The sequence below is a fragment of the Rhinolophus sinicus genome, chromosome 14 (assembly GCF_057876585.1).
Source record: "Rhinolophus sinicus isolate RSI-liver-muscle chromosome 14, RSI-T2T, whole genome shotgun sequence".
Taxonomy (NCBI): Eukaryota; Metazoa; Chordata; class Mammalia; order Chiroptera; family Rhinolophidae; genus Rhinolophus; species Rhinolophus sinicus.
Window position 1 is genome coordinate 12,631,792 of NC_142514.1, and position 22,762 is coordinate 12,654,553.

The 22,762-nt window shown below is 54.6% G+C and overlaps 1 protein-coding gene across 2 annotated transcripts in view; it reads right to left on the reverse strand.

The window, feature by feature from the left end:
• Nucleotides 1-22,762, reverse strand: part of IFFO2 (intermediate filament family orphan 2) — a 48,147-nt gene that overhangs the window by 15,025 nt on the left and 10,360 nt on the right. For both annotated transcript variants that reach the window (XM_088790255.1, XM_088790256.1), the window contains exon 2: nucleotides 359-419. In XM_088790255.1, the coding sequence (XP_088646381.1) occupies nucleotides 359-419 (61 nt within the window). The remainder of the gene's footprint in view (nucleotides 1-358; nucleotides 420-22,762) is intronic.

A 22,762-nucleotide genomic window follows, 5' to 3' on the forward strand; every position in this document is an offset into this window, starting at 1 on the left:
TCCAAGGCATTCAGCCCCAAGTCAGTTCCTGCAAGCTGGGGGTGAGATGCTTAGAGACTATACAGTCTGAGACTCAGGTGGGGAGGCCAGAGAAGGGATTCAGTAGCCCAAGGTTACCCCGAAAGCCAGGGCAATGGCAGGACTTGAACCCAGGCTTCCCGACTCTTAGACCCGAGATTTTCTGCAACACTGTGCTGGTCCCTGCAGGGGACGCAGCAAAGGCCTCTTGGCTCCCTTGAGGAGAGACTGAGGCAGCAGGAGGTAACACAAAGCTCCCAGATTGGCCCCCTGAAGACTGTGCCCCTTGGCCACATGGTCTTCCCATGAGCCTCTGGTCAAGAAGTTGGAGGGCTCTTACCTCCTGTAGCGTGTCCACCACGGTCTGCAGGTTCATGCGCTTGGCAAGCTCCTCCTCCCATCTGCAAGAGGCAAGAAGGACAGGTGGTCAGAGGGGGCCTCGGACAATACAGGCGTCTGTCCCCAGGCTGGGCAAGGACGGCACAGCAGTGAATCCCTCCCTGTCTGCCATCCAGGAGCTCCCCGTCTAGGGGTGGTGGCGGTAGTGCGTAAGACAGCCAGGTTGACGCACGGCCATCATACCAGTTGGTGGTGACAGGTGTCATGCTCAACGCAAGAGCATGGCCCCACGGGGAGACGAAGGTGGGAGAGACCACAGCCCACCTTCGTGCAAACTGTAAAGTGCTGCTGCTCCTGCTGTTGCTGTAAGAGGCGGTATGGAGGCTGGCACTCAGGGGCCAGGCTGCAGCCAGCACTACACTCACGTTCTTCTTTGCACCCACAAGAAACAAACTTTTACTGTGTTAACTATTACAATCTTCGAGTCTGTGTCCTGTAGCCTACCCTAACCAACAAAGACGTCTCCTGCATAGCTCTTACCATCCCTATCGTACAGATGAGGAAACTATGGCTCAGAGAGCTTAAATGTCCTGCCCAAAGACACACAGCTAATTAGTGGGTGGGGCTGGACTTCAAACCGAGGTCTGTTTTATTACATCAAAACAAACAAACAGAAAATAAATACATCGCTCACTTCTTTCTCAGTTCTGTTGTGCCAGGCCCCGTGTTCCAGGGGCTTTACATGGATTACCTCGTTCGTATACACACTGGTTGAAGCTGGACAGGAAAGGCTAGAAGAGAGGAGGCACACCAGGGCTCACAGTGTACCCCCAGCAATCATTGCGAGTAGGATGGCATGACGACCAATACAATCACCACAACAGTACAAGCTCACCTTTACTGAGTGCTTACTTTGTACCAGGCACCGTTCTACACAGTATAATTCAATCCTCGTAACAACCCTCTAGCATAGGTGCCTCCATTACCCCCATGTTACAGGCGAACAAAGCGAGGCACAGAGTCAGATGCCCAAGGTCAGGGTGAGGGCAAGTGGAGCCAGGACTCAAACCTGGGCTGGAGGCTCCAGAATGAGTGCTGGTAACCCTGTCGGGCTCCCCATGGACCCAGGGCCCATCAGAGCCCTAACTTGGCTCCCCACTCTGATCCTTCTCCCTCCCCAGAGGAAGCCAGGGGCAGGTGCCTTTTCCCTCGCCATCCTGGGACAGACAGATGAACTTCTCTCTTTCCTCACCCACTGCTGCCTCCCTACATGGCCGCAGAGCAGGCAAGTCTGGAAGCCTTTTAGGATGCTGTCGGGGCCAGCTAAAAATAGGCCAGAGGGGAGGATGGATGAAGAGCGGGTTACGTCACCAGCTTTTGGAAACAAGAGAAAACGGATATTGTTTGCACACACAGAGGAAAATTCCTCCTCTCTCCCACATGAAACAAGACGGCCTGGGGCCAGGGCTCCCAGGGGACACACACACACACACACACACGCACGCACGCACACACGCACACACGTGACGCTTCCCCTCTGCCCCATTCCCTTTGGTCTTTACCAGCCCCTGACACTGGCAGCCAGGCCTAGATCTGCCCTGGGCCACCGACCTAGAGAGCAGTGGGGCTGGGCGGGGGCTTCTGCCAGAGAGGAGGGTCACAAAGGAAGCTAATGAGGGGCAGAGAGGGAATCTAAGTTTCTAACCCAAGTGGGACCATCTCACTGAACACTCTCGTTGTACAAATAGGGAAACTGAGGCCCAGAATGTGCCAAGAATTTGCAAGGTCACCCAAAAAATATGTTGAGGGCCAGGTCAGGAGTCCAGCCCTGGGCGTAACATGGGGGACAGGAATCCCGGGTGGGGGAGAAGTTCACAGGCCACCTCCGTCCCCGCCCAGCAGTATGGGGCATCTGGGGCTGCCCTCAGGAGATCACAGGTCCTGAGTGAGCCACGCTGCTCTGAGCAGGGACAGAAGACTTGATTCCAAAGCTACTGAGAGGAGCAGGTGGAAGGGAGAGCCCGGCTTCGCCACTGCATCTTACAGCAACAGCAGAACCAGCAGAGAAGGGGCACCCAAGGGCATCTCCCCTCCCCCCACACACATACCCACTTCCTACTTGGGCTCCTGGGGATGAGGCCCAGCCCCCTCTCACTTTTCCTTTCAGCAACCTTCACAAGGCGAAGGTGGGGCAGGGGTCAACAGACCCATTGTACGGATGGGGAAAATGAGGCCCAGAGAAGAAAAGGGACTTCCCCCAAGTCAACCCAGCGCGAGAACACAAGCCATGTCTTTGGATCTCCAGACACATTAGCAGCAGCCATTGATCGGTGCCACGTACTGGGTTCAGTGCCTTGTACACATATCTCATGGGCTTTCACGCGAACTATTAACCCTCTTGGGTAAAGAATTTTTCTCCAAACCCATTTTGCAGATGACAGAGCCAGGGTTCAGAGAGGTGAGGTAACTTTCTAAGGTCACACAGCTAGTAAGCAGGGCTGGGACTGAAGCTTAGCTAATCCACGCTGGAAAGCAGCAAGTCTCAAACTGTGACATGCACAGGAAACTCCTGGGGATCTTACTGACATGCAGACCCGGATTCAGCAGGTCTGAATTCACATGCAGGTCTGGGGAGGGGGAGACACGCTGCATTTCTAATGAGCTCCCTGCAGATGGCACTTTGAGTGACCTTGTGCCTCACCAGTGTTTCTAATTTGCACCCCAGCAGATGAGTTTGCACAAATGATTTTATGGGCCTCTTATTTTCACAGCCAGGCTGGGTGGGTAGCTGGCACTCCTGGTCCCAGAAGACGGAGCACAGACCCCTGCGTGCAGATAGCAGCTGGCTTGGCAGACTGAATCCACTGCCCACACCGACGTGCCTCCCAGCCACGGCGGGAAAACCTGGCTCTGCCGGCTCCAGTGTTGACAGTGCAAAAAAGCTTTGCCCTTCAGCTACTCTGGCTTACTGGCTGAGAGGATGATGACAGGTGATGTGCTTCTTAAGACGCCCCAGACACCCTACATTCACTGTAACTCAGCCCAGGGAGAGAAAGCGAGAACTGGTCCATCAAGTTGTGGGCTACGACATTTCTACACCTGCTTCTCAGGCACAGTCCCCTAACCGGACCTGGATCTGCCCACGGGAGTGAGGTTTCAGCAGGATGGTGTTTCAGGCAGAGGGATCGCATAAGCAAACAGGACAGCAGGAAGTCCAGGGAGTAGCCTGCAGGGAGTCCCCTACAGAGAAGGGCACATGCCTACTACGGGTCAGAGGCTGGTGGATGTCCCATCCTTTAACCTTCACTGTCCCGATTCTCTCGCCTAACCCATCACTCAGCAAAGGAGCTCACGCAGTGGGCTTTAAAGCTACCGAGAAACCCCCTCCCCATTTTACAGGTAGGAAAATAAAGGCCCAGAGCACAGAGACAACTTGAGCCTGGGCCAAGACAGCCTGAACTCTCTTAGAGCCACCCTTGCCCACCCTGACCCAATAGCTCATAAAACTTCCAAATTCTTCCCCCCTTAAAGTGTTGGATAAGAGAAAGGAGAAGAGGGACACTTATTGGTCACCTTCTGGGTGATGTTCACCATGTCAGGCATTCATATACACATAAAATACAACAGATCATTTAACCCTCCCCTAAGGATCATCCCCATTTTGCAGATGAGGAAACAGAGGCTCAGAGGCAACTCAATTCCCCTGTCCCTCCCTCCCTCCTCCTCAGCCTCCAGAAATCCTATTCATTCTCCCAGGTAGGCTCAAATGTCACCTCTGCCCCAAGCCCCCCAAAGCCACTTCAATTGTTTTCCCTCCTGAAGGATCCCGTCTTCCTGGGCAGCTTGGCTACAGTATCTCACCAAAGAGCCAGGTCTGATGCCAGGGACAAGGAGGGACTGCCCGCCAGCTTCTCTACCTCCGGAAAGTACCCAGGCCCAAGCCCCAGACCTGCTCGTGCCTCTGCCATCCTCTTACGCTCACTCCCGCCGGGCGAGACCGACAACCTGGGAGCAGGGATGGGGTGCTGGACAAGGGCAAGGGCAGTTCTGGAGGGTCTCTGTGCCAGTGCAAGGACAAGCAGGGGCTCAGAGCGCGGAGTCCACGAGTCGGAAACTTGGATGTGTATGTGGGCAGGCGCAGCCAAGCCTTTATCACCCATCCCAGGAGGTCTCAGGCACCCTGTGCCCTGGCCTGTCGGGGCGTAGGGAAAACATGAGTGAGATACCTCTTCTGGGGGGGAAAGAGGCAGAGGCGAGGCGCCATCAAACAAGGCATTTGAGGAGTTGGGTCTAAAGCTGGGCTCCAGGCCTTCCACCAGTCCGGAGAACGGGTTATAATTACTATTGCTACGCTCACTGCTGTACTCCCTATACCTCCTTCAACCCACCTCCACTTGGTAAGGAGTCAGATAGTTGCTGTATGGATTTGTGAATGAATGAATGAATGAATGAATGAATGAATGAATGAATTCAAACGCCAACCACTCCTCAGCCCTCCTGCTTGCCCCTTCCCCAGTCAGGGCCCCTTCTGCCTAGAACATCCTCTGTCTGCACAGCCCCAGCCTGGGGGCTCCCAGGAGCGAGCTGAGTTCCCAGCACTGGCTCTCTGCTCAACTTGGTCCACTCCTCCAGAGCCTCTCCAGGGACACAGCTAGGGCAGGAAGCCGCAGGGGGAAGGCGTCAGGGGGGAGGAGGCAGGGGGAAGGTGGCAAGGGGAAGGCGAAAGCTTTCCTCTCCTACTTCCCACAGCCCTCCAACCAGGGAGGGAAGGCAGGGATATTGGACAATGAGCACAGGGAGAGGAAATGACTCCACGACTGACACTGCCGCTGAGATCTGGGGCCTGGGCCACCTTCTTAGCAGAAGGAGCACATGTGTGAGGCCAGTGGCCAGGAGGGGGAGGTGGCAGCACCCACCCCAGCCAGATGTGGTCTCCCTGCATTCCTGAGGAGCAAGCCACAGCTATGACCACGTGATGGACGAAAAGTCTCAACAGGCCACTGGGGGGAGGAGATGGGCAGCTTCAAAGCCAGCCCCCACTCCCAGCCAACACTCAGGGCCAGTGTCCCCCTCCCCCATCAACTCATGATGACACACAGAGCCATAGGAAGGGGCTGACAAAGCCTGGCTTACTGAGGGAGGACGGAAAGCCAAGCTGAAGTCATTGACAGAGGGACTGACTCACAGATTTTTCACTTCCTGTGCGATCAGAGAAAGAGGCTCCGGAGCTCCAGCTTCAAACGAAAGTGGGTGCAGTCGAGCAAAATGATCAAGGTTCCAGGGGCAGCCCGAGGGCTTCTGGGGAGAAAGTCCTGGACACTTCTGGGCAGCAAGACACTGGGTTCATACTCTGCTCCCCCAACCACTTCTCAGCTGTGTGACCGTGGGCAAGTCAATGACCTACTCTCTCTAGGCCTCAGTTTCCTCATCTGTGAGATGGCAAGCACACTACCTCTTTTGAAGGTGGTTGTGAGAACTCCATGAGGTGGGCAGTTTGTTGTGTGCCCCACCCCTGGCACAGAACAATTAGTGCTCAGCAGCTCAGTTTGAACTGTAGAGTGCTGCGGCTGGCTCCAGCAGCCAGACCTCAGAGAGCTTGGGAGGGCACCACAGGAATGGTCCACACCTTTCCAGGAAAGACAAGCGGAGACACACCCGGGCCGACTCAGGCGATGGGAAGCTGGCTCAGGTGAGGCTGGGCCGGAGCTGTCACCGGAAAACTTCATTCTGGGCCAAGCGTGGGCCTGGCCTCTGGCAGAGGGCAGGTGGGCGGAGAGCAAACCCCGCCAGGTGCGGGCTGCCAGGGGATGGCCGGTGGGTGTGCTGGAGCCATTCTGCTGTCCCCCGGGCTCCGTGCTGAGCTGGGTTTTCTGTGAGCCCACCAACAGAGGCACAGCAGCACCTCTCCCCTACCCCCAGGCCTCGCTGCCAAACGGGGGCCAAGCTGGTGCCCTGGCTGGCAGGTTCTTCTCTAGACGAATCTGAGCGGGAGGAGGGAGTTGCAGGCACAGAGGCAGGCCGGGGGGCCTTTCTCAGATGCACTTTCGCAGAAGCTGACAGGTCACAGATGAGAGTGGGATCTCAGGTGGGCCCAAGCTGCTGCTGAAGATCAGGGCCCCACCCCCGCAGCTTCTGCTGAGCCCCCCTGGAGAGCTTAAAAGTCATAACCTGTCAACTTCCTCATTCCACACCACCACCACCCCACCACCCCCACTTGTCTAATACCACAAACAATTCACATTTGTGGCAAAAAAATAATACAGATAAGCAAAAAGGGCCGTGGGAGGGGGTGTGGTTGGGAATAAATGAGAACCCACCCCACCAAGGGGCGACCTCCTCCCAGGTACCTAAGTACCTAAGCGCAGAAACACAGGAATCTCATCTCCTAACTTTCTCCCCTCATTTGGTGTACTGACTGTATCTTTGTATCTTTTCTCTCCAGTAAAAGGAGGGCTGGGTCCCCCAACCTGCGAGTGGGGAGGCCCCCCCATTCCCGTGACGCCACTCCAATGGGTACCTGCCAGCACAGCCTCTCCCAGACACACCGTCCTGTCCTCCCTGTGGACTCGGCGCCATCTGCACCGAGCCCCTGACCCCAGGGAAGGGACGCCTCAAAGGCGTGCCCATCAGAGGCCTCGCTGCCCAGCTGCACTCTGCTGCTCAGAAGGAAACACAAATTAAATGCCAACTGATTGTCTCCACGGAGGAGGTATTAATTTAATGTGAACACTTAACCAGGGCAGCCGACTCCATTATAGGCGGCAGTAATGGCCCGGGCGGGCCGGAGCACAGGCTGCGAGCTGTTGTTGGGACAGGTTTGAGAAGCCACCACATCAAGTGTGCCCCTCTGCACCCCCTCAAGCATGCTGCCAACACACACACACACACACACACACACACACACACACACACACACACACACACACCTGTTCTCAATCTGAAACAGCAGCCCCCTCCAGAGGACAAAGCCTGTGCAAAGCTACTCAGGGGCTGCATGGGGGGCCTAATGTCCATAAGGAGCGGGTTCTGAGCCAGGAGGCAGGAGAACCTGGTTGAGTCCTAGCTCTGTTGCTAATTGCCTGCATGACCTCGGCAAGTCCTTTCTCTGCCTGGGCCTTAGTCTCCCCATCTATAATATGATCTCTAAGAGTCCCTCTGGATATGACATTTGCAGCGCAGTCTGCAGACCCTGGATGTGGCCGTTCCTTGGAGCCTGAAAGAGGAGACAGCCTCAGGGACGTCAACTCCATTCCAGAGTTGTCCTGGGTAACGGAGTCAGGCCTCCGACTCCTGACTTCAGCACCATTACCAAGAGCAGGAGGTGGGGTGGCAGCATGTATTGGTTTATTCGTCTATCCTCTCATTCATTCCATAGTCGTCCCTGAGAGCTTCCCATGGGCACTCGGGCCTCATAGATCAACAGTTATAGGAGTCTCTACCGACCCCACTAAGAAGGGCAGGCAAACTGAGAAAGCTGTTTGCCACTGTGCAATCCCGGAGAGCCCATTTACCATGAGCTAGTACCTCAGTTTCCTCCTCTGTAAAATGGGACAGCAATCCTACTTGCAGGGTTCATGGACAGATTAAATGAGCTCATGTGAAGGTATACAGGCAGTCCTGATGGACAACGGCCATCTTTATCACTGGTATTATTACCCTACCTGTGTTTGCCTGGAGGAGAGAGGGGCAGGTGGGTGGGTAAGGCCTGAACTACCTAAGCAGGGACACCTCTCCATCTGGCTCTGACCCTCTGGGGAACTGGAAGCAACTAAGAGATGGCACCAAAATTCAGTTTAAGTGAATTTTCCCAGCAAGGAGGTGAAAGCAAGCCCTACCAGTGGTCTGTGGAAATGAGCTACAGAGTCATCCACACTTTGTTTCTCCATGACCAAGAGTGCCCTTTGCAGGGCAGCCGGCTGGCCTCTGGGGCTCTCTGTGAGGAGCTGCAAGAGGGAGGGAGAAACTGGCGAGCCCCTCCCTGGACCCCACCCCCCAGGGCCACACACCCTCAGGCAGCAGCGAGGCAGCCTGCCTTATACAGGAAGGCCTGATCTGGTCCTGTCTCTGCCCTAACTTGCTGTGTGACCTTGGGCAAGTCCCTTCTCCTCCTCTAGTACCACTTTCCAGTTCTTAATGCAATGGTGTCAGACTGGATAAACTCTAAGGACCCACCCAGCCGTGCCAGAAAACAATGTTCATGATCCCTGGGCAAATACCCCACGCTGACCACAAAGCTATCCAATAAACCACAAAGTCGCAAAGCCAGCTGGGATAACAGCCTCCGAGTTCTTTGAGTGAGGTGGAGAGAAGGGCAGGGGCTGTGGAGCCAGAGAGTCTTGGGATCAAACCCAGCTATACATCTTACAGCTCTGTGGCCTGGAGCAAGCTACTGACCCTCTCTGGGCCTTGGTAAGACCACCACCTCGTAGGTTTCTTTGCAAATATTCTAGGCACATGTATGGCAGGGGCCTAGAACAGTGCCTGGCACACCATGAGCACGCACTCATGACCTCCAAATGACAGATGGTCAGAGAGGTCTGGACAGACTGAGTGAGTGGTCCCAGGCACACTGCAAGTGACAGGGCCAGACTTGAACCAAGGGCTGGTTGATGCCAGAGCCACTAAGCTGCCAAATAATCACGTTGATGATGATGATAATGGTCATGAGCTAGGTGCCACCATCACTTGGATGGGTGACCAGGGACACACAGGGGTGGGGGTGCCAGAGGGAAAGAAACCAGATGCTGACACCGCCAATTCCCCTGCCAGCAAAACCCAGCACATGTCCTGCTTCTGCCCTCTACACCCCCAGATGTGCCCCAAGAATGAATGGGCATGTGTCCAGCAGCCCTTTGAGGTCTGTCCTGACAAGGGCCACCATGACAGCTGGCAAGACCAAGGCAGGAGAGGTCCCACCAGCCAGAGTCCATCCCGTCTCATGGTGCCACCCTGAGAGGCAAAAGTCATTGAAGGTACTCTCCCAGACCCAAAGAAACCCCTGGTCACCTGCCCCAATGACAGTCTGAGGTTTCAGCTGTTCATAGGAGTCATTGTTCCAATTACCCAGTGCCCGTATTTGCCCAGGTTCCCGGTGTCACTCCGACTTTGGTGTCATTTATTGAAAAAACACCTTTGGAGACCTGGCAGCTCTGTGGACACCTGTAATCCAGAGCTGTATGCTGGGCAGCGCCCTCCTTCAGTCCTCTGTCTAGAAACCACATCCCAAGTGAGCACTGCCCCCCACAAACCGGGCTACTACAACAAGGTAAGTGACTCAATGAACATCTCATGGCAAGGAGGAATCTGCGTCCCAAATTGCAGACCACCGCGAGGTTTCTGGGGCACCATTTCCAACCTCTTCAAGGCTTGCTATACCTTCATCACCTCCTCTAATGAACCCTTCCTGACTTCCCCAGGATGGGTCACTACGCCCATCCTGCTGTTTCCAGTCCCCACACATGCCTTCCTCACGGCATCCAAGGTGCTCTAATTTGTTATTTCCCTGCCTCTCTCATCAGACTCTGCTCTCCCAGGAGGACAGGACTTGCATTTACTGTGAAACGTTGATTACAGCATTTTACTCCCACCATAGCTCTGAGAGACAGGTCTTATCATTCCCACTTTACAGATGAGAAAACTGAGGCCCAGGTGAAATGATTTTCTCCATGTCAAGCCCAGGTCCATCTGATCCTCAAGCATGAGCAGCCTCTCATAAGGGCATCTCATCAGCTCCATAAGCCCCACTCCCTACCATGCCCCCAGCACACTGCTCAGGAAACACCCCCAAATGACCAGGCCAGGGTCAGATGCACAGGTGTGTGCCCACGGGGCCACAGGCACTGACTTGGAAAAGAGTCACTTAGCCAGAGTATTGTTTTGGCCACTTACTCACTTCTCAGGGCCCTAGAACCCGGGTAGAGAAAGCTTCGCATTCTATTCCCACTGGCCACGACAGATCTGCCTCCGGCCCTGACACTGTCCCACCCCCACAACTGACTGGGGCTAGCACACAATGAGCTAAAAAGGCACTGGGTTTGGAATCGGACAGAACTGGGCTCAAATCCCAATCACATGCTTCCGAGCAAATGATTTCCTGCCCATGAGCCTCCCCATTTGGTCATCATGAAGTAGGGATGACCATAAAGGCCCCCTCCTTGCGGCTGCTCCAGTCTGTGAAAGAGGTGACACACACCGGCTCTGAATAAATGGAGGCTCTCCTGCCCGGCCCTGCCCTCCCTGTCTGTCGCTAACTAGCTTGAAGGGCTGAGATAGCACCCCTATCTCTCTGGGTCTCAGTTTATCCAGCTGTAAAATGGTCTCAATTTCTTTCTGTTCTGCTGCTCTATGGAATTCATGGTGGGGGAAGGCTGCAGTTTGTCAGCAGGCTCCCAGGCACTGGCTGCAGAGGTCCCACGCGGTCTACCACCAGACTGGGATGCTAGGAGGGGCAGATGTGTGCCTCTAGCAAAGCACTTGACCTCCTGGGCTCCAGGTTCCCATTTTTACAGTGGGGGCCAATAGAAGCACGTCTGGTGTGGGCCTGGTGTGTTCAATGAGTCAGTATGCGTTCGCACTTAGCACAGAGGCCAGCTCCTAGGTAGTGAATGTCCAATAGTCGGATGCTGTATTAGCCACGAACATGGTCTCGGTGTTGTCCTTCCTGCCATGGAGAACGGGCGGCTCCGCTTGGGGTGATAGCCATGCTGAGTGGACTGGCCAGGGTGCCGAGCACCTGGGCCACACCCCCTGCTACCAATGCCTGCTGACACATGGGGCCGTCCAACGAAGACACACGGGAAGACTTCTCATGTCTCTCATGTCCAATCCAGTGCCACGTCCCAGTGCTGGCACAAAACCTGGCACCGAGGACGCCCCAGGGAGTGTCTGCTGTAGCCCAGCTCCGTCTTTCCCCTACAACACATTCAACAATTCAACTCATATAAACAAGTGCCCACTGGGGAGACAAATGCTGGGGGCACAGGAGTGGACGAAGAGTATTCTGCTCTCACTGAGGGGAGGTGAGTTCCAGAGCCCTCTCCAGACAAGACCTCTGGCCCCCTAGCCTCAGGTCCTCATTCCCTGCAACCCAGCAGGGCAGAAAGATCTGGGCACCGGTAGCCTGGTGCCCTGGAAGTGAGGACGGAAGGGGATGCTCATCCCGGGCTCTTAGGGCCAGGAGGCACCTTTGCTCTGCCCATGAGTGAAGGGGCCCCATCCAAATTGCCCCTGCCCATCGGTACCCAGGGAAGGAGGGAGGAGAACAAGACCCCACCCCCACACTGAAAATAGTGCTTGCATCCAGAGAGGACCACGTGACTGGGGGGCAGGGAGGACTTGTCACTCTGTCCCCTTCTGTCTCTTTCTTTTAATTGTAGTAAAATATTCATAATATAACACTTATCATCCTAACCACGTTTTTAAGTGCACAATTCAGTAGCATTAAGTACTTTCACAGTGTTGTGCAAGCATCACCACCGTCTAGCTCTAGAACTCGTCATCTTGAAAAACTGAAACCGGCACCCATTAACCATTAACCCCACATTTCCTCTCCCTCAGCCCCCAGCAACCACCACTCTCATTTCCTCTCTATGAATCTGACTACCCTTAGGTGCCACATGTCAGTGGAATCACACAGTATTTGGCCTTTTGTGTCCGGCTATTGCACTTAGCATAATGTCCTCAAGGGTCATCCATGTTGTAGCAGGTGTCTGAATAGCCTCTCTTTCTGTATCTTTTGAATTTTGAATGAGACAATGTATCACCTCATCAAAAAACCGAAGCCATTTACAACTTAAAAAGACAAAAAGTACCCGGTCATTTTCAAACAGTACCTGATCATTTCCTCCATTTTAAATTACATGAGAATTTTACAACGATTACACAAGAAATGGAAAAAAAATCAGGTAAGCGAAAACAAATAAAAGAATGAAAAACCCACCCAATCCCCCGCCCCTGAGAGAATCACTTAACATTGGCCACACCTCCTCCCCAGTGCTTGCTTATGAGGTGTGTTTTTTCTTATGAGATCTTTTAAAGGTGAAAACAGGATCAGACCATATGCGGTTTCAACCATTCTTTTTCCCCTGAACAATGGATGGCAAGCAACCTTTTGAGCAAGTGACACAGCAGGTAGCTGTGGAATCACTGATCTAATGAAGCCTGCGCTGTCATTCCCAAATCCTAGCAATCTAAACCCTGCAAAGAACTCCTTGGTACACACACATGCGTATGTGTCCAGTTATCTCTGGAATGGGTGGCTGGGTCAAGGATGGGTGCAGACTTAGAAAAGGCTCTGGGCCCCTCCAAGCATTGTGTGTGACGAGGCTACACTCTCGTGGCACTCAGCTGCCCAGGGAGCCAAGGAAAAGCAGGGTCCCTGCGTCCTCACCCCAGCTCCTGCAAAAAACACTGATTTGTGCCTTGTTTGTTTGTCAAAAGGCTCGGGTGGAGAAAGACCCCACCATAAACACTGCCCTTCTGCACCCTCAATGGGGTGGTTCTCTGCCTTTCCCCAAGGAGCAAGGGCTGGAAGATCAGGCTCATCTTGAGAAAGGGGCCTGAAACCCCTTTTCTGAGAGCATAGAGGTTTCCATCTGGTGTATGATAAGCTCTGGAGCAAGTGGCTACATGCTAGGGCAGAGCGAGACAAAACAGAATACCCCATGGCACCTCTAGCCCCGGGTATGCCAAGCTGCATCGCGCCTCCAGGGTCTTCGCATGTGCTGTGTACTCTGCCTGCCCCTTTGTCACTTCTCTCTCTCTCTCTCATCTTATGTTAACTTCAAAGTCCAGCTTATATACGCCTCCTCCAGGAAGCCTTCCCTGACTCCTTGGTCAAGGTCAGGTGCTGCTCTTCTGTACTTTGAAGGCCCAGGTTACTTGCTACTGAGATTATCTATTCACCTGTTGGTCTCCTCTACTTAACTCAGCTCTTGGAAGATCAGGCCCATCTCTGGCTCCCAGCTGCAACTCCGGAGCCCAACATGGAGCCTCGTACACAGGCATCAAATAAACGTTTGCTGGATAAAAGGGCCATTGGGTGTCACCTCCAGGACCTTCTTTAGGAGATCCACTCTGGAGCCAGTATAGCAGCGACTCACTGAGTGGCCTTGGACATACCTCCCTGCCTGCCCCTCCCCAAGAACCTCAGTTTCCCCAGACAACCTCCACAGTCCCTGCCACCTCTGCTCCTCTCCTCCAATGATCCTCTTCTCTCACCTGCATGCCTGGGCCTACCTCGCATGGGACAGACAACAGGAGGTTGGTGCTCATAGCTCTCCATCCCCAGACGTGGCCATTCTGTGCAGGTCTGTCCATTACCCTGAGATGCTCCACCGAACCCCATCCCCAGTGTCAGTCGGCTCTCAGCCTCTGGGGCTCCAGCTCTTGCTCCAGAAGCCAGCAGGGGGTCTGGACAACCAGGCCAAGAACCAGGAGGCCCAGAGGTCTGTGCCCAGGAGTCTGGGGGGCCCCACCCAGGTATATGTTTACAGCTTTGAGAGAAAACAGCAACTCCCAGGGCTATTTTGGAAACCTAATGTGCACTTTGAATCTCTCTGGTGTTTATCCCAAGTGACGGGCCTGCAGGTAAATAAATGCAAGACACTGTCGATTTCCAGCTCAGTGTGATGCCCCCATCAAAGCCACATTACTCACTCATTCAGAACCTTCTCATTCACCTGGAGCCCCTGGGCCCACTGCCTGGGATTCCAAGTTTCCCTTATCATCTGCAGCCTGGAAGTAGAGCTGCAGGAGTTGGCACACCCCCATCCTGAGTTTAAACCAAGGGTCTGCAGCCTTGAGAAACTCACCTCTCAAGGCCTCAGTCTTCTCATCTGTGAAATGGGGAAGAAAGACCCCCGCCTGGATTAAATGAGTGTTGGCAAGCACAAACAGGCTCTGTGTGTGGTGAGGGGGAAAAAAACAAAAAATCACAGAACATGGGATCCCAGGATGTCAGCAGGCGACGCTCAGAAGTCCAGGCCATTTGTAAATGAGAAGTCTGAAGCTCAGAGAGGTGAAGTGATGTGCCCAAGGTCACACAGCCAGGCAAGCGGCCGAGAGGGGACTAGAACCAGAGCCCGTGCTTCCTGCCAGTCAGCCCCACCCCCACCTGTAAGGAGGATGTTCCTGAATAATCACCAGAGAGGGAGGCAGGAAGAAAGATAAGGACCCAGGAAATCAATTAATTACACCTGGGGCTTGTGCAACTGAGGGTGGGTGGTGGCAGGCACTGTGTGTGTATACAGCTCCCTAATTGTCATAACTGGCTGGGAAGGTTGCAGGAACAGCCGGGACAGGTAACTAACTGCAATCACCCGCACTAAGAGAGGGATTAGTGACTAAACACAGCTCAAGGGGACAGACTCATTACTTAATACCAGCCTCCTGTCATCACGTGGGCCCTGGCAACTTAATGGGAACCAGTGGGGAGGGCCCCGGGGCACCCCCCCCACTGACACCGAGAGAACCTTCTGTGACAGTGAAGCCCCTGACAGAGAACTTTTTTTGGAGCCTCTCTTTTCCTCACTCCCATTCTGCTGATAAGGAAACTGAGGCTCACAGAGGAGAGGCGACTTGTCCAGCGTCACATAATCATAATGGTTGATCTCAGGAAGTGTTAGTATGTGACAGGCATCATTAGCTCATTTAATGCTCACAACCTTATGAGGTGGGTACTATTATTGTACCCACTTTACAGACGAGGAAACTGAAGCCCAAGGAAGTGAAGCAACTTGTGCAAGGTCATAGAGCTTGCCAGGGCTTGAATCCAGGCAGTCTGGCTACAGAGCCCAAGCTTACCTGCCTCCTTGTGTTGGTGGATGCTGGATTAGAACATGGGTCTCTCTAATTGCAAAGCCTGGGCTCTTTTCTCTGTGCCAGGTGGACTCATAAGGGAATGGAGAAGGTCAGGATGCCTGTACCTCAGTTTCCTGAGGGTCAGAATGGACCCCAAGTCGCATGACCTCCAAACTGCAAGAGTGAAGTGCAGAGGCCCCCACCCTGGGCTGCCAGGCTGGGCTGCTCTTGGCCCTGACTATGGCCCTGAAGTGAAGCTCCCTCTGGTCCTGGTCCAGCCCCCAAAGCTCTCAGAGAGGCAGGGTCCTTCAGACACTGGAGCTCCTCCAGAGGGAGTCCCCCCAAGCTGTCTGGATCCTGCCAGGTGCCCAGCCCAGCAGGAGGCAGAGGGTCATTGACCCCGACCTTGCCAAGGGACCAGCACAGCTTCTCCTCTCAGCTCAAACCTAACTAGAGCCTCTCTTCCCCCTGAGATTTGGTCCTCCAGCCACACGATCCCTGGCCTGGACTTAGCAAGAAGCCAAAAAGGAGATGGTCCAAGACAGAGGGAGAGAAGGAGCAGCCTGGGGAGGGGAGGGCCATTTGTACCCATGCCCTGCCCCTTTCCCACTTTGCCATCACATAAAATGGGGGGAACATATACAATACCTACCTCACTGGGTTGTAAGGCTTGTATAAGATCGTGAACACCAAGCACCTAACGTTATTTTCTCAGCTTAGCAAGTAGGCCCCACACTTCCAGCTGGGTGGGGGTGGGGAGAGTGCTGTTCCAGGGTCCAGGGTCCTGGGCTTGGCTCAGATGTGCCATTGCTCCCCTCAGAGGCTGTGTCCTGTAGATTCCCTCTTCCCCACCCTGGGATTGTGGTGCTGTCTGTTATCCAGAGTCTCCAAGTGCCCAGTATATAAATCGTAGGCTCTCAACTGGTAGTTACTGAATGAAGGAGCTTGTGAGCTGGAGCCACGGGGTCGAGTAGCCAGCAGGGTCCGGGTGCAAGTCCCACTCTGCCGGCAGGGGCTCAGCGTGTGACCCTGGGTCCTTCCCTGCACCTCCTAGACCCCTCTGCCCAGGAGGCTCTCACCACCCGTGTGAACTCGGGCTGTCCCTCCCGCTGCCTCTGGGAGATGGTGGGCCAGCTATGCCCGGGGCAGCCCGCACAGAGGAGGGCCCTTTCCCCACTTGCCTGGCCTGCTCGGGACAGACAGCCGGGTCCACGCCCACCCCAGTAGGCCCACAAAGCCCTCCTTCCGGTGACTTTGCCTTGGGACAGATGGAACACCATGTGGCATCTGCCAAGCCAGATGGCCTGGTTGGCCTGAGGGGCCAGGACACCAGCTGGGAGTCCAGCCCCAGCAGGCAGAGCTGCTTAACCCCTTCTTCTCCTAGCCATAGGAGTTAGCATCCCCTTGGCAACTTAACCACTGTCATACACTCAGGCCTCCTGTCCTCCACCCTTGGATGCAAGGGGCCTCCCCAGGGCCCAGAAGAAGTCAGGGAGGCTATGGGGTAAGAGGGAACTATGGGACAGGTGGGAGTAACGGAGGCTGCTGCCCAGCTTTGAGGTCAGGCCTGGACCGCCAGGAATCTGCCAGCCCAGAGGGCCAGCTGGGGAGGGCACTGATTCTGGGCCGGGGAGTCCTGTGGGGCCAGGTGGAGCCAGCTGCTTGGTTTCCAGGATACCCGTCTGGGGCAGGGACCGCCAGGCCAGGAGGCCACCGGCCACCTTTATTGGGCTGCAACACCCATTCCCCAGCCAAACCCTGGAAATAGCACTGTCCTGTGAAGGAGAGACCCAACCCCACCAGGCTGGCTGAATGGCCCTCGACATGTTGCTCAACCTCACTGGGCCTCAGTTCTTCCCTCAGGAAAGGTGGGGCAGGGGTGATGCCTGGGCTTGGGTGATGCCAGAGCCACTTCTGCCTCAGAAGGTTCTGTGACTCCAGGAGACCGAATGTGCCTCCCTCCCAGGAACTTGTGGGATCCTAAAGAGACCAACTAGATCCTTTCTATACAGTGCATGCCCCAACCAGTGTGCATGAGTCAAGAGGGGTTCGGGCAGGAAGAAAGCAAGCCTCAGGTGGGTAGGGCGGTTGATATCCACCGTGCTTCTCTGTGCGGAAGGCTAAACAGGGGGAAATGCAGCATATGGGATTAGGGCTGGAGGCCAGGAAGCATTCCCCAAAAGAAAAGGCTACAAGGTCGCTGCAAGGCACCTCTGGGGAAGGCTCTAGAATGCCCTTCTGAGGCAGTAAGACCTTTAGAAGTATCTGCAGTGGTCCTAGCCTCAAGGTGAGGAAGGGACAGATGACCTCTGGAGACCCCCTGGGGACAGCAAGCTGGAATCCACAAGGAACAGTAAAGCAGGGCCTCAGAGTCTCTGCACTAGGCTGTCCAGCCAACGTGACATTCGAAACGGACAAGTGTGTCATCTCAGGGCAGAGCATGGCCAAGCTCGGCTCCAGCCTGGGGCCTGCACGCTGGTTGCAGAGGACTCCAGAAAAGCCAAAGATGGAAGGGTTGGGCAAGAGGGCTGCCAGCCAAGAGAGGACCCATCTGTCCGCACAGCAGAGAGGTGAGAACGTGGGGCTGGAGCCCACAGACCTGGCTGTGAGTCCTAGCTCTGTTGTGCGACCTTGGACAAGTCACTGCCCCTCTCTGAAAAAAAAACTGTGTTGGGGGAGAAACTAAACCATCTCTAAGGACTCTTCCAGCTCTGACTTTACAGTCATTTGGCAAGCTCCCTAGGGACAGGAGTCTGCCTTTCTGGTCCACGCAGCATTATCCCCAGGGCCTGAGCATAAGGCCTGAGCACATGACGGCTGGAGCAAAATGATGGCTGGTGGGCTGGCTGGCTGGCTGGCTAGAAAGATGGATGGATGGATGAGTGAGTGAAAAAGAAGAGCAGAAGGTCCTAGGCATTCCCTAGAATGATTCCTTACACATACCCAGACGGCCTCCCTGGAACCCCTGTCTCATAACTGCAGACCCTTCAGTGTCCAATCCCCTTCTCGAAATTTGTACACCTGTGCACATACCGACAGATGCTTGGTCACACATGCAACACACATTCCAAGCATAGTGACCCAATTTTGAATCCTGAGACTAGAAATTAAAGCTATGGATCCCTGAAGCCATGAGATATATCTGCTCTGGCCTTTCCCCAGGGTACCTTGGATTTCTGAAATACCCTCCCAAAACTGGGTTTGAAAGGAAACACAACAGTGATGGAACCCACTGGGGATCTTTTAAGCCAGAGAGACCCAAGTTCACATGCCAGCTCTGCCACTTTCTAACTATGACAAGTAACAAGTCATTTCAGCTGCCGAGCCTATGTCCTCCTCTGTACAGTGGGCGTGACCACAGTCACCCTTCAGGAGTGTCGTGATGTCCAGAGAAGACATCTGTCAAGTTTGACCTGCATGGGTCACATGGGATGCCCTCGGGCAATGGTGAGGTGAGTGTTATGGGATTATGAGATCCTGGCTTTCTTCATGGCGGAGCTGAGGGAGAGCCAAGTCTCCCAGGGCCTCTGCACTTGGGCCCCCGCAATCACTTCCACCTCGTTCCCACCTTGGAGGGTGATGTGCCTGGACTGAAACTGGGCAGAAGCTACAAAGCCGCCTTTGTCTCACAGGCGAAACCCTAAACCAGCTGCCCTGACGTCAACCCTGGAAAAACAGTGCCAAGACAGCCTTCACCATCACCTCTCCACCAAGGTCTGGGAGCAAGCACTTCACCCACAAGGCCGCACAGAGAACCCAGAAGCCATCTTCCCGTTGCCCTTACGGAGGCCTAGAAGGAAAAACAGCTGCCCCACGCCTGCTGAAGGGCAAAGCAAGAAGACGTGAACTTCCAACTCCCGAATTTCAGCCCAAGGGCCAGGGCCAGGGTCAGGAAAGCACAGCCCATTTCTCAGCCTGGGAGACTGAGCCCATCCGTGTGACAGGAAGTACTCTAGAAGAGTCTGCCAGACCCAGGTTAGAATCCCAGCTCTGCCCCTGCCTCCTGGTGAGGCCTTAGGCCAAGGATGTGATCTCCTAAGGCTGCTGCCACCTCTGCACAAGGAAGCTAGGAGGCAGGGGCAGGGACAGACTCCCGCGTTCAAGATCAGTCTCCAAAAAGGCCACTGGAAACCACAGGCTCCAGTTGACATGCTGTGCTGTCCATGGCCTTGAAGGTTAGATCCTGTCCTCCCAGTGACCCTGCACACGGTCTGCTGGGGAGGAGAGGGGATGTGACCTACTCCTCGCTGGCATCCCTGCTGGGGAAAGGAAGTGCCCTGAATACAAAAGGCCAGGAAGGGGGAGGGAGTAAGCAGTTCCCACTCCATGGGCCTGGGAGCTGGGGAGGGCCAGGCTTGGGCAAGAGGGACAGAGTGATGACATTTAAGGGGCCAGCACCCCACTTAGCACCGGGCACGCACTATTTCACTAAATCCTCATTACACCTTGTGAGCTAAGGGTGTCACCCCCATTTTACAGATGAGAGAGCTGAGGCTCAGGACGGTGATGTGAATCAGGCAGTCTCCAGAGTCAGAGCTCGTACCTGTGTGAAGGCCAAGATCACAAGCTAACAGTGTACACCAGTGAAGAGAAAACAAAGCAATGTCTTTTTACGTGCCCATGGATTTATCACACCATAAGGCACAGAGAGGGACACCTATGAGTTGGGGGTCCCTGAACTTGGCATCAGGTGAATCCTGGCCCTGCCAGGGGCTGGCTGAGCTCAGGCCTCAGTTTCCCCAACTTGGATAAGTCCAGATGTTTTAAATGTTAGTATTTTCTTTGAAGGCCAAGTATAAAAAGCAATTGCAGTATAATATTAAGATTTTCCATATGAAACTTTATACACATCCAGAAGTACTAATTCTCAGACCACAGCCCCAGGATAAGGACTCAGGAAATAGGGTGTTGGTGGCGGTTGGAGGACCCGCCTTCATGGTTCACCCAATTCCAGCACTCGAGACAGTTCTCAGACCTTCCAACTCCAGGGCTCACCCCAGAGAAAAGGGAGTTGGAATGGCGCTCACTGAACCAAGCTTCTCAACAAACCTGTGGGGCTGGTCATCCCATTTTATACAGGAAGACACCGAGGCACAGAGCAATGGTGCAGCCACGCATGTGGCTGGCAGACGGGGACAGCAGGCCAGTCAGTCAATCCCTAAGACCCCAAAGCCGGGCCAAAGCCCAGGAAGCACCTTTGGTTATAAGGAGATAAACGCACGGTGACCTCAGATGTCTCTTTTGTAGGCTGAGAGAGCCCATCTGCAGTCCTGAGGACCCAGATGTCAGGCCAAGAGGTATGGCTTGGTCCCTGGGGACTCCACTCAACAGGGGCCGAGTTACTCTGCAGAGGCTTCTTCACTGCAAGTGCTCTGGACTCAGGGAGTTTTCAAAACCCCTCCAGGAAGGACTAGCAGCCCCAGGAAGGGTCCCTTAGCTCAAGGGTTTCAAAGAAACCCTGTTCAGGGAACATGGGTTGCAGCCCCTACTCCGCTGTGTGACCTCAAGGGAGCTGCTCCCCTTCTCTGGGCCTGTTTTCTCATCTGTAATGGGGGTGGAGAGAAAAATATGAACCACTAAAGGATGAACACTCAGATGGTCTTTTCAGAAAGATAGAAGGCACATCTACTGATCTGGGGTGAGGGGAATCACATTGCCTGGAAGCAGGGGGATAGGTCACGTGACCTCGGAGAATGTCTCAAACCCTCTGGGCCTGCTAGGGGGTAAGAGGAGGTCAAGATGTACGAGGGAAGGGACAGGTAGGGCAGTCAGGCCAGAGGGGAAAGGTGAAGAGGTAAGGTGAGCAGCCTAGCCTCCCCAGTCCCCACTCCCATCTGTGTCTAACTCTGGGCCCAGACCTTAATGCGGGCTGGGAGGCTGAGGCGCCCGGTGACCAGCACAGACCTCCAAAACCCAGCAGCTATCCTTCTCACCAGGCAGCCTTCCCTGCCCTCCACCATGATGTACAAGGGGTAATACAAAGGGTCTGGGGTGGCCAGAGGCCGGTCCTGACCCTAGGACCACAGGGCGTAGACAGAGGCGCTCAGACATGTGCTCACACGCACTTGCGCGCACACACACGGCCTCACAAAGCCCCAGCAGCAAAGAGCCCCAAACCGAGACCTGGCATTAGGCGGAGGGGTGAGTGACAGGACCCCCTCACAGCCCTCCCCTACTTCAGATAGTGGACAGGTCAGGGGTGAGAGAGCCAGCCATTGAGAATACAGCCCAAAACAAGAAAGAGGGGAAGGAGAGAGGATGCAGGATAGTAAACAGAACAAAGAGAGCCAAGAAGGCTACAAAGAGGGAAGGGGACCAAGAGGGAGAAGAAGAAAGAGCAGGCAGGCCAGGTTCCGGCTGTGTCCAGGCTCAGGCCTGAGGAGCAGGCACTGGCATGGCTATCTCACCTCCAGGCCTTGGCACAAGCTGTTCTCTCTACTTGGAGCACCCTTTCCCCGTCTCAAACTCTTACTGAACCTTCAAAGCACAACTCAGGTGATGTCTCCTCCAGGAAGCCTTCCTTAACTGGCCCTAAGCTGGCTCAGGTGCCTTCCAGAATCCCTGTTGAGGCTCCCACTCAGAGCTCCAAGGCTCTTGGGTCCTGTGGTCTGACTGCAACAAGTTTTCCCCAAAGCTATTCCAGTCCCAGTCTCCCCACTGCACCCACAGATGGCCTTCTGCCCATTACCACAGCAGGCCAGGGGCCCTGGGAAGATATACCAACTGTGTCCAGAGAGGAGCCTGTCTGACTGGGAATTTCACAAGGTCCACTTAGACCAGCAGATCTTCCCCTCCCCCAAGACAGCAAACAGACAGCAGCAAGCCAAGAACCGTCTTAAATAACCCAAGTAATAAAAACGGCCAATTAAGAGGACGGAAGGCAGTGTCTACACTGTGGGGGCGTCTCTCCCTCGAACAGCAGATGAGCAGGGGAAGGCTGTGTGAACCTGCACATCGGAAGTCAGAGCACGCAGGCCGGAAAGCGCTGAGCAAGCATCTCAGAGACGGCAAAGAGCCCTCACCCAGCTCAGCCACTGGAGGGGCTCCTGCCCAGGCCGGGGTTCAAATACCATTCAGTTCCTGCCCCAGCTTCTCTTCCCTGAACCCCCAGCCTCATTTAATAATTGCCACGGCAGCTGCCAGTGTCTGAGTTCCATTATCCCATTCGCTTTCTCATGCCATCCATGCCATATGACTGTCCCCATTTGGCAGATAAAGAAACATGGCTCAGAAAAGCAAATGACTTTCTCAAGGTCACAGAGCTGATAAGCAGCGGAAACACTCTCCAGCTTCCTCTCTTCCCAGCTTCCAAGTTCCGAGTTCCACACAAGCACTCTGCTCTAAGCTATCTAGTTTTGCCGGTTTCTGTCCAACACCCCATCACAGCTTGTCTCAGGATCCAGGAGTGGTGTGAATATAAAGGCGAGGGGAGGATGGGATATCACATGGAGTTTCGAGTAGCCCTAGGGTGCATGGGAAGCTAGAGAAGAAAGAGCAGCAGCAGCGAGGGGAGGGCCCAGGGCTTCCAACCATTTAGTCCCCACTGCATGCACTCAAACCGTGTATAAAGTGCTTCCACAGGCATCACTTCATTTAATCTTCCCAA